This window comes from Anomaloglossus baeobatrachus, chromosome 10, assembly GCF_048569485.1.
Source record: "Anomaloglossus baeobatrachus isolate aAnoBae1 chromosome 10, aAnoBae1.hap1, whole genome shotgun sequence".
Lineage (NCBI taxonomy): Eukaryota > Metazoa > Chordata > Amphibia > Anura > Aromobatidae > Anomaloglossus > Anomaloglossus baeobatrachus.
Genome location: NC_134362.1, coordinates 206,211,290 through 206,223,295, shown reverse-complemented (window position 1 = coordinate 206,223,295; position 12,006 = coordinate 206,211,290). Strand labels below are relative to the sequence as shown.

At 53.9% G+C, this 12,006-nt stretch overlaps 1 protein-coding gene across 1 annotated transcript in view; it reads left to right on the top strand.

Annotated features, from left to right (window-relative positions):
* SLC9A5 (solute carrier family 9 member A5) overlaps positions 1-4,063 on the top strand; it is a 93,761-nt gene extending 89,698 nt beyond the window's left edge. The window contains exons 14-16 of the mRNA XM_075326195.1: positions 160-229; positions 1,487-1,609; positions 2,271-4,063. Of these exons, the coding sequence (XP_075182310.1) occupies positions 160-229; positions 1,487-1,609; positions 2,271-2,740 (663 nt within the window). The 3' untranslated portion in view covers positions 2,741-4,063. The remainder of the gene's footprint in view (positions 1-159; positions 230-1,486; positions 1,610-2,270) is intronic.
* Positions 4,064-12,006: the final 7,943 nt, after the last annotated feature.

The following is a 12,006-nucleotide window of genomic DNA, read 5'->3' as shown; positions in this document are numbered from 1 at the left end:
TATGTTGGCGCTATAGAAATAAAGATTTTATTATTATTATTATTTTTATTGTTATTATTATATTATTATTCTTATTCTTATTATATTTTATTTTTCCCATCTGTTACTTGTTCTTTATTTCCAGTCATTTTTTTGCCTTTTTTTTGTTGATTCATACAGAGAAGATCCAGCATAGAGCTCGAGTCCCGGAACGGAAGACACAGCCGAGTAGTGAGCTGGGAAAACACTGGTAAGACTGTCTGCACCTCGTCACCATCACCATCATCATCATATGTTTGCAGATCACCGTAAACAACAATTTTGGCGTCTGCAGAATTTTTAGGATTTGCAGAGAACCATTTACTTTCTACAATTTCAATCCCTCACGGCTGCAGAAACTGCCCAGAGATCTCCCGAATCCTTATTTTTGGAGATCTTTATCCAAAATGAAGATTTGCTCCTTTTTTCCTGTTGCGCCTGCTCTGAGGTTTCCATGGTAGCGTCATCAAACTATCCCTTTTGTGACCTTCACGCTTAGAGGTCACATAACAGTGTATCCATACAGAGAATGCTACTACTTCCATGGCAGCTCCAGAGTTTAGCGCCGGCGTTTCTGCAGAGACACAAACTTACCGCCCCGGCTGGGTCACGTCCTCCCCTGCACTCACCTGGCCATCCACGTGTGCTGCTTCCTCCTTCCCCTCCTGGGGCCTGTGCAGTGCACGCAGCACAGGTCTCCTGGGAGTGTGCTTAGGGCATGTGTACTCCTTTTAAAGGGCCGGCATGCTATTTGTATGTATTTAAGGCACTCTCCCATTAGGGGAGGTGCCTGCGCAATGCTCCTAGTTAGTGTCTCAGTCTACTAGCTATTTGTCAGGTCCCGTCATCCCTATATCCATCACTTATACCTCAGTCTGCCTTCCCATTCTTGTCTGTCCCTGCCCTGCCCACCATACCTGATCGTACTCACCTATTCAGCCTTCCTCAGTCACCCTACCTGTACCTGTGTCTATACCTGAGTCCGTCTCCTGTCCTGGGGGGTCACTGCCCTGGGAGTAGTACTTGATGTCCACCTCACGATGGGCACTTAGTCAAGCCCCTTGCACTAAAGGGTAATCCCGGGCCCCTCTGTGGTCCAGTGGGTCCACTAACCCCACTTGCTACCACTACACTGGCCACGTGCATTACGCAGAGCAAGCGACTACACTAGCAATATTTACCTCTCATTAGCAATTATTTCCTGTCCTCCGAAGGAGTCGGTCTTCACTTCTGAGCCTGACATGACGGGTCTCATCCTGGGTCTTGTCAGTAGGCCTCATGTGATGTCATGACATTCTGCAACGTCATGACGCCACCTCACTTAGGGTGACGCCAGACACAGAAGGTATAAAGACCGGACTGGACGCTGGAGCCGGGCCGTGCGATCCTACTGCTCGTCTCTGTTACACGATGCACCTAGATGACACCGCGTTGCGAATAATTCTTCCAAATGTTTTCCCGCCAACAGCATCCATTGTGATCACCCCGGACTCCGAAGACGAATGTTCAGACGTTGAGATCGAAGATGACGAGGGGATCACCTTTATCGCTCGAGCAACAGATGAGATTCTCCACAGTGTTAAAATCTCAGGTAAGACATTGACCGGACACAGACGGGAGATCCTTCTTGGTAGATCCTGTCCATGGTCTCCATAAATGTTGGGGAAACCAAGGATTAAACAGGTTGGATTTCCACCTGTCCAATCCTTTGGCGTCCTCTTCTCTCCCCCCATTGCATCTACAAAAGTACCGTGCACCCTTGGCCTTGGAGGAGGAGAACATTGAGGCTGCTTCTTACACCAGTCTTGAAGTAAGACTTGTCCCGATCTGTAAGAGGTGGACACGTCTTACTGAATTTGACACATCTTTGGCTGCCCATGTGCCAAAATCTGGGCTATTGACCCCTATTCCCCCAACACTCCCTTCTTTAATCACTGCCTATTTGTTAGAAAAGTTGCAAAGTAAAAGAAATCAAGAAAGAATGAATCCGCCCCAAAGGTTTGATCTTAGGTCTTCCGAGACTCCGAGCAGAGGGACATAAGCAATTACCGAAATCCTACACGAGCCGGTGACGGTTGTGACTCTTGTTGTTGTGGATCGTTAATGGGAATCATGTTTGCCCCATTTCCCTGTGAGTCACGTCAGTTCCCATCTGCTCCTCATCTGCTTCCATTTAGGATTAATGTCGATCAGGTTGTTTGATAGATGATGACACTGCCATGAACTCTCCGAAATCTCTATCCTATCCGCAGGAATGTTGGGCGTGTGTCAGAGTCCTCGGATCGTCCCGCCGTCGCCAACAATGGCCGAGAAGGTTCTTCCATGGAAAGGGGAGCCGGATGAAAACACGGTCTGCATCTCTTCGGAAACTACCAAAATCGTCCCGGTGGATCTCCAGAAGTCTTGGAAGCAAAGCATCTCCTCTCTGGAGAGCGTTGGTTCTCCACCGGCTCCTGACGCCAACCCGGACACCGTTAGGTCTTTGAGGCAGGAGATCTGCAGCCCACCGGGACTTGAGACCCTGCCGGAGACGTGTAGCTGTTTTCCCTTCACTAATTCTCCATCACAAGGTATAAAAAGCCATTTATATTCTGCCGACATCCAACAACAAGAACTTCAGCCATTGATGCCTCCAGGAGAGGTTTCTGGGTCGAGTCCGGCGTCCACCAGGCACAGCCATAGCAAAAGACGACTGCAGCTCCATCGAACTTCTAAAATATGAAGCTGGGTATGGTTGGGGTTCCAAAAAAATCAGTAGACATGTGAGGAGTAACCTGGCAATGGTGGCTTCTTCATCCGGTGCCATGTGTCTCCACAAGCTGGGTATGGTTGGGGGGTCCAAAAAAATCAAAGGCTTTGGTGGACCCGTCAGGAGTGACCTGGTAATGGTGGCTTCTTCATCCGGTACCATTGTCACCAGGACGGATCATTAGACTGTCCACTATGGAAACTAAAAAGTCCTTACAAAAATGGGGAAAACAGTGCTTCATCTAGTTGTGCTGCCCACCAGGCCACCATCATACCCACCGAGCCACCGTGCTGAGCACTGAGCCGCATGTATACCTTCTCATTGTGCACCTTCCCTCCCAAATGTCAGGGGTGGACATAAACGGAGACGTCTTCACCTTCCAATCTCCCTCCTAAGTAAATTAGGTCATCCGGACTAATGATGGCGTCCGGGACTAATGCTAGCGTCCGGGACTAATGATGGCGTTCAGGACTAACAATGGCATCCAGGACTAATGATGGCGTCCGGGACTAATGATGGCATCCAGGACTAATGATGGCGTCCGGGACTAACGATGGCGTCCGGAACTAATGATGGCGTTCGGGACTAACAATGGCATCCAGGACTAATGATGGCGTCCGGGACTAATGATGGCGTTCGGGACTAACAATGGCGTCCAGGACTAACGATGGCGTCCGGGACTAATGATGGCGCCCGGGACTAATGATGGCATTCAGGACTAACGATGGCGTTCAGGGCTAATGATGGCGTTCAGGGCTAATGATGGCGTTCGGGGCTAATGATGGCGTCCGGGACTAATGATGACGTCCAGGACTAATGATGGCGTCCGGGACTAATGATGACATTCAGGGCTAATGATGGCGTTCGGGGCTAATGATGGCGTTCGGGGCTTATGATGGCGTCCGGGACTAATGATGGCGTCCGGGACTAATGATGGTGTTCGGGACTAATGATGGCGTCCTGGACTAATGATGGCGTCTGGGTCTATCGATGGTGTCCTGGACTGATGATGGCGTCCGGGACTAATGATGGCGTCCGGGACTAATGATGGCGTCCGGGACTGTCAATGGTGTCCAGGACTGTCGATGGCGTCCAAGACTGTCGATGGCGTCCGAGACTGTCGATGGTGTCCTGGACTATCGATGGCGTCCTGGACTAATGATGGCGTCCAGTACTAATAACGACGTCCAGGGCTATCGATGGCGTCCGGGACTGTCGATGGCGTCCGGGACTGTCGATGGCGTCCGGTCCTACAGGACCGATTCTCTTTTTTTCTAATACAACTTTGCACAGTTATTTTTCGGCTATTATTCCTCTGGTATTTATTGCTGTATATTTAGAGCCGCTGATTACTTTTTGTTTGGTTTTTTTTAGGCATCTTTATCGCATTGCAATGAATGTATTTTTGTATGAGACTTGTGCTATTTTATGATACGCTTCCTATAAATGCTGCAATTTGCTATTCAAAGCGTGGCATAGACCCCGCGACCTTCCTTTTTTGGCGTCTGGTTCACATCTGCGATGTTTTTCTGTATTTTTTGGAACAAAATTATAGGAACAGAAAAACTAAAGCCGGGACGGAGTTCGCACACGAGGGATGTCAGCGTCAACCCAGACACCCCAATGACCATAGGGCAGAATAGGACAGGAGGCAGCATCATTTATTTATACCTTATTATAGGGAATTCAGACATGGCCACAAATGCAGATATGAACAGAGCCCAAGGCTGTTAGATTGAGAATGAATCAATGCGTAAAGCACCTTCCAGGGCATTAATGATATGCACCATACACATTTTCTGACCACTATCAAGCATGAAAATAAGCAAGTTTGCAATTGACTTGCTTTTTTATCTGCTGATATTCACTTGCTCTGAGAGCTTTTTTCTTTCATAGTGGACAGCTGGTTTCCATGGAGCTCAGCAATGTGACTTTGAACGATTGTAGCAGTCACCCCTCTGCAGCCTGTTGATTTCTATACAGCAGTCATCTACTCACCTCCATCTCTCTGTCTCTCAACTCCTGATGAGCTGCTGTTTATAAATCTTGCAAAATAGCCAGCTCCAAGCATCAGCTTCTCCCAGATCTGGTTTCCTAATAACGTCTCTCACTGTCCTGAGCGGTGTGCTTGTTCAAATGTGTAAAGGAAAAGATATTGATTTCTATACAGCAGTCATCTACTCACCTCCATCCCTCTCCCTCTCAACTCCTGATGAGCCGCTGTTATACATCTTACAAAATCACCAGCTCCCAGCATCGCCTTCTTCTCCCAGATCCGATCTCCTAATAATGGCTCTCACTGTCCTGAGCGGTGTGCCTGTTCAAATGTGTAAAGGAAAAAGATATTGATTTCTATACAGCGGTCATCTACTCACCTCTATCCCCCTGTCTCTCAACTCCTGATGAGCTGCTGTTATTAATCTTGCAAAATCATCAGCTCCAAGCATCAGCTTCTCCCAAATCTGGTTTCCTAATAATGTCTCTCACTGTCCTGAGCGGTGTGGTTGTTCAAATGCCCTGTTATCACTATATGTGATAGCAGTATAGACTCTGAACAAGCACTGATAACTAATTGTGTGGCTGGAGAACTTGTGATGAGCTTTCTAGTTTGGCTGGCGTCACACCTGCATGTGGCTCGCGTGAGGATCGCACCACCCGGACGCCGGCTCTCCTGACATTTCAATGCAGGTGTCAGGAGAGCCGGTGTCCAGGCGATGCGATCTTCGCGCTAGTGTGAATCTACCCTACAACTAATACTATAGCTGTGCTTCTCACCAGAACTGTCACTCAAGGAGCATAGCTCCGCCCCCCAGAAACCAGGAAGTGAAGAGACTGCACGGCTCTCGCTGCTCAGGAGGCGACCTGGGAGCACCCCTTTAATTAATCAGTAATTTCCATTGTCACCTGTCTCCGGTGCTCGCAGGTGAGTGTTGGGGTCTCTGTTCTCCTATTACCCAGATGATATTTCAGCTCTGCTTTATATTTTAGGGGTGCAATTTTGTTTTTAACCGTATCTGCCGCTTTAGTTCTGGATCAATTAAAGAAGAATTGGAAAGTCGCAAAATCAACAGAAGACGGGAGACTTATCTTTTATAAAGGTGATAAGTGCAAATTGTTCATTTTTGTCTTTATTTTTCTTCCCACGTCGAGTTCTAGGCATAATGTATCCATCTGCACCCCTAAAACCAGTGTGTAATGCTCCAATGTGAACATTCAAATATGTCCCAGGGCATCTAAAGTGAAAATTGGAAACTCCCATTCAGACCGTCATGGCGAGCTCACTGATGGATCCTCAGTTAGCTCATTCTGCAGCAATTGGAGGTGATGGAAGGAAAATGGTATGACATTTATATACATGTGCTATACACTGCGGTGACTCGCGCCCCTCAATGTGAGGGGGACGTCAGCTCTCCCCTTGCATTGACCAGGTGGGCTTTGCCGTCCTCGCTCCGCGGTTCAGCCAGAGGTTGCGGCCGGTGTCGGTAACCTGGATATTGTTTTTCTTGCCTCCCGCCGTCTCTGTGTGTGGATATAAATCCCATACTTTTGTAGAGGACTTGTTAAATACCTTGTCACCACCTGCACAAAGGCGGCTGTGTTGACTCGGGCGTCCTGACCCGTCTCCCCCTCCTTGTTCTAGGAGCCGGAGCCATACAGAAGCTGGAAATGCACTGAGAACTGAGCAGCGAGGGCATCTACGGGTATACAGCTGTGCCGGAGGAGTATACAGCCGTGCCGGAGGAGTATACAGCCGTGCCGGAGGAGTATACAGCCGTGCCGGAGGAGTATACAGCCGTGCCGGAGGAGTATACAGCCGCGCCGGAGGAGTATACAGCCGTGCCGGAGGAGTATACAGCCGTGCCGGAGGAGTATACAGCCGTGCCGGAGGAGTATACAGCCGTGCCGGAGGAGTATACAGCCGTGCCGGAGGAGTATACAGCCGTGCCGGAGGAGTATACAGTTGTGCCAGAGGAGTATACAGCCGTGCCGGAGGAGTATACAGCCGCGCCGGAGGAGTATACAGCCGCGCCGGAGGAGTATACAGCCGCGCCGGAGGAGTATACAGCCGCGCCGGAGGAGTATACAGCCGCGCCGGAGGAGTATACAGCCGTGCCGGAGAAGTATACAGCTGCGCCGGAGGAGTATACAGCCACACCAGAGGATTATACAGCCACGACGGAGGAGTATACAGCCACGACGGAGGAGTATACAGCCACACCAGAGGAGTATACAGCCACATTGGAGGAGTATATAGCTGTGCCGGAGGAGTATACAACCACGCCGAAGGAGTATACAGCCGCGTCTGAGGAGTATACAGCCGGGAACACAGATCACCTGCTGTCACTGAAGGTAGGGCTGACAGTTTTTTTTTTTTACAGAAACTTCTGAAACGTTTAAGTCACTTTATATCTCATCACCGCGTCACTTTAATGCTCTGCTTGCTGTCAGTGAATGAGAATATTCATGGCTTGCTCCAGAGAATGGGTTAAGGATTGGCTTCAATGTATCCAGTTGTCACCCGCATAAAGCGGCCGTTTGCTACAATGTATCAGTGCAGGTGAGATCCATCTGCGACTGTTGGGAAAACTTGTAACAATTGTATCAGTTTTCAGCCTCTGGAATAAACAGAACGATCCCATTCACTGACAGCAAATCATCGTCTCCCGCAGCCGCGCAGCACAATATACACCATTTATTGACTGTTTTGGTTGCATTTTGTAGCATTTCAGTTGTTATATCCCGTTAAATTCAGTGGTTTCATCGTGCAGCGTCCATTCTCTCCCATTATCCATACATTGTGTCCAAAATTACTGATCCTGAGTTACCTCCTGTATTATACTCCAGAGCTGCACTCACTATTCTGCTGGTGCAGTCACTGTGTACATACATTACATTACTGATCCTGAGTTACCTCCTGTATTATACTCCAGAGCTGCACTCACTATTCTGCTGGTGCAGTCGCTGTGTACATACATTACTGATCCTGAGTTACCTCCTGTGTTATACTCCAGAGCTGCACTCACTATTCTGCTGGTGCAGTCACTGTGTACATACATTACTGATCCTGAGTTACCTCCTGTGTTATACTCCAGAGCTGCACTCACTATTCTGCTGGTGCAGTCACTGTGTACATACATTACATTACTGATCCTGAGTTCCCTCCTGTGTTATACTCCAGAGCTGCACTCACTATTCTGCATACATTGCAGTATGTATCCTGTGTATTGCTGTATACAGCTCTTCAGGTGACTCGCGCTGGGGGTCTCTGGGGGGCAGGGTAATTCCAACAGGGTCTTTCATGACTATATAGCAGATCATTTTACTAGCAGTGAATGGTGGAGCCGTGTAACCGGATCCTGCTCCTCTCATCATTTCCCTGTGAGTGACTTTGTGCACAGGTTTAATGGCAAACACATCTGTCCTGTGCAGCCCCGGCTCATAAAATGCCCAGCTACCTTGTAGCAGCCCAGACTGGAAGGTGATTATGTGACGGCTGTGCATCCAGCAGAGCAATCCGGTGTGTGACGGCTGTGCACCCAGCAGAGCAATCCGGTGTGTGACGGCTGTGCACCCAGCAGAGCTCTCCGGTATGTGACGGCTGTGCACCCAGCAGAGCTCTCCAGTGTGTGATGGCTGTGCACCCAGCAGAGCTCTCCGGTGTGTGACGGCTGTGCACCCAGCAGAGCTCTCCAGTGTGTGATGGCTGTGCACCCAGCAGAGCTCTCCAGTGTGTGATGGCTGTGCACCCAGCAGAGCTCTCCGGTGTGTGACGGCTGTGCACCCAGCAGAGCTCTCCGGTGTGTGACGGCTGTGCACCCAGCAGAGCTCTCCGGTGTGTGACGGCTGTGCATCCAGCAGAGCAATCCGGTGTGTGACGGCTGTGCACCCAGCAGAGCTCTCCGGTGTGTGACGGCTGTGCACCCAGCAGAGCTCTCCGGTATGTGACGGCTGTGCACCCAGCAGAGCTCTCCAGTGTGTGATGGCTGTGCACCCAGCAGAGCTCTCCGGTGTGTGACGGCTGTGCACCCAGCAGAGCTCTCCAGTGTGTGATGGCTGTGCACCCAGCAGAGCTCTCCAGTGTGTGATGGCTGTGCACCCAGCAGAGCTCTCCGGTGTGTGACGGCTGTGCACCCAGCAGAGCTCTCCGGTGTGTGACGGCTGTGCACCCAGCAGAGCTCCCCGGTGTGTGACGGCTGTGCACCCAGCAGAGCTCCCCGGTGTGTGAAGGCTGTGCACCCAGCAGAGCTCTCCGGTGTGTGACGGCTGTGCACCCAGCAGAGCTCTCCGGTGTGATGGCTGTGCACCCAGCAGAGCTCTCCGGTGTGTGACGGCTGTGCACCCAGCAGAGCTCCCCGGTGTGTGATGGCTGTGCACCCAGCAGAGCTCTCCGGTGTGATGGCTGTGCACCCAGCAGAGCTCTCCGGTGTGTGACGGCTGTGCACCCAGCAGAGCTCCCCGGTGTGTGACGGCTGTGCACCCAGCAGAGCTCTCCGGTGTGTGACGGCTGTGCACCCAGCAGAGCTCTCCGGTGTGATGGCTGTGCACCCAGCAGAGCTCCCCGGTGTGTGACGGCTGTGCACCCAGCAGAGCTCCCCGGTGTGTGACGGCTGTGCACCCAGCAGAGCTCCCCGGTGTGATGGCTGTGCACCCAGCAGAGCTCTCCGGTGTGTGACGGCTGTGCACCCAGCAGAGCTCCCCGGTGTGTGACGGCTGTGCACCCAGCAGAGCTCTCCGGTGTGTGACGGCTGTGCACCCAGCAGAGCTCCCCGGTGTGATGGCTGTGCACCCAGCAGGGCTCTCCGGTGTGTGACGGCTGTGCACCCTCAGGGCTCTCAGGTGTGTGACGGCTGTGCACCCAGCAGAGCTCTCCGGTGTGTGACGGCTGTGCACCCAGCAGAGCTCTCCGGTGTGTGACGGCTGTGCACCCAGCAGAGCTCTCCGGTGTGTGACGGCTGTGCACCCAGCAGAGCTCCCCGGTGTGTGACGGCTGTGCACCCAGCAGGGCTCTCCGGTGTGTGACGGCTGTGCACCCTCAGGGCTCTCCGGTGTGTGACGGCTGTGCACCCAGCAGAGCTCTCCGGTGTGTGACGGCTGTGCACCCAGCAGAGCTCCCCGGTGTGTGACGGCTGTGCACCCAGCAGAGCTCTCCGGTGTGTGACGGCTGTGCACCCAGCAGAGCTCTCCGGTGTGTGACGGCTGTGCACCCAGCAGAGCTCTCCGGTGTGTGAAGGCTGTGCACCCAGCAGAGCTCCCCGGTGTGATGGCTGTGCACCCAGCAGAGCTCTCCGGTGTGTGACGGCTGTGCACCCAGCAGAGCTCTCCGGTGTGTGACGGCTGTGCACCCAGCAGAGCTCCCCGGTGTGATGGCTGTGCACCCAGCAGGGCTCTCCGGTGTGTGACGGCTGTGCACCCTCAGGGCTCTCCGGTGTGTGACGGCTGTGCACCCAGCAGAGCTCTCCGGTGTGTGACGGCTGTGCACCCAGCAGAGCTCTCCGGTGTGTGACGGCTGTGCACCCAGCAGAGCTCTCCGGTGTGTGAAGGCTGTGCACCCAGCAGAGCTCTCCGGTGTGTGAAGGCTGTGCACCCAGCAGAGCTCTCCGGTGTGTGACGGCTGTGCACCCAGCAGAGCTCTCCGGTGTGTGACGGCTGTGCACCCAGCAGAGCTCCCCGGTGTGTGACGGCTGTGCACCCAGCAGAGCTCTCCGGTGTGTGACGGCTGTGCACCCAGCAGAGCTCTCCGGTGTGTGACGGCTGTGCACCCAGCAGAGCTCTCCGGTGTGTGACGGCTGTGCACCCAGCAGAGCTCTCCGGTGTGTGAAGGCTGTGCACCCAGCAGAGCTCCCCGGTGTGATGGCTGTGCACCCAGCAGAGCTCTCCGGTGTGTGACGGCTGTGCACCCAGCAGAGCTCTCCGGTGTGTGACGGCTGTGCACCCAGCAGAGCTCCCCGGTGTGATGGCTGTGCACCCAGCAGGGCTCTCCGGTGTGTGACGGCTGTGCACCCTCAGGGCTCTCCGGTGTGTGACGGCTGTGCACCCAGCAGAGCTCTCCGGTGTGTGACGGCTGTGCACCCAGCAGAGCTCTCCGGTGTGTGACGGCTGTGCACCCAGCAGAGCTCTCCGGTGTGTGAAGGCTGTGCACCCAGCAGAGCTCTCCGGTGTGTGAGGGCTGTGCACCCAGCAGAGCTCTCCGGTGTGTGACGGCTGTGCACCCAGCAGAGCTCCCCGGTGTGTGACGGCTGTGCACCCAGCAGAGCTCTCCGGTGTGTGACGGCTGTGCACCCAGCAGAGCTCTCCGGTGTGTGACGGCTGTGCACCCAGCAGAGCTCTCCGGTGTGTGACGGCTGTGCACCCAGCAGAGCTCCCCGGTGTGTGACGGCTGTGCACCCAGCAGAGCTCTCCGGTGTGTGAAGGCTGTGCACCCAGCAGAGCTCCACGGTGTGATGGCTGTGCACCCAGCAGAGCTCTCCGGTGTGTGACGGCTGTGCACCCAGCAGAGCTCTCCGGTGTGTGACGGCTGTGCACCCAGCAGAGCTCCCCGGTGTGATGGCTGTGCACCCAGCAGAGCTCTCCGGTGTATGACGGCTGTGCACCCAGCAGAGCTCTCCGGTGTGTGAAGGCTGTGCACCCAGCAGAGCTCCCCGGTGTGATGGCTGTGCACCCAGCAGGGCTCTCCGGTGTGTGACGGCTGTGCACCCAGCAGAGCTCTCCGGTGTGTGACGGCTGTGCACCCAGCAGAGCTCCCCGGTGTGATGGCTGTGCACCCAGCAGGGCTCTCCGGTGTGTGACGGCTGTGCACCCAGCAGAGCTCTCCGGTGTGTGACGGCTGTGCACCCAGCAGAGCTCCCCGGTGTGTGACGGCTGTGCACCCTCAGGGCTCTCCGGTGTGTGACGGCTGTGCACCCAGCAGAGCTCCCCGGTGTGTGATGGCTGTGCACTCAGCAGAGCTCTCCGGTGTGTGATGGCTGTGCACCCAGCAGAGCTCTCCGGTGTGTGACGGCTGTGCACCCAGCAGAGCTCTCCGGTGTGTGACGGCTGTGCACCCAGCAGAGCTCTCCGGTGTGTGACGGCTGTGCACCCTCAGGGCTCTCCGGTGTGTGAAGGCTGTGCACCCTCAGGGCTCTCCGGTGTGTGATGGCTGTGCACCCAGCAGAGCTCCCCGGTGTGTGACGGCTGTGCACCCAGCAGAGCTCTCCGGTGTGTGACGGCTGTGCACCCAGCAGAGCTCTCCGGTGTGTGAT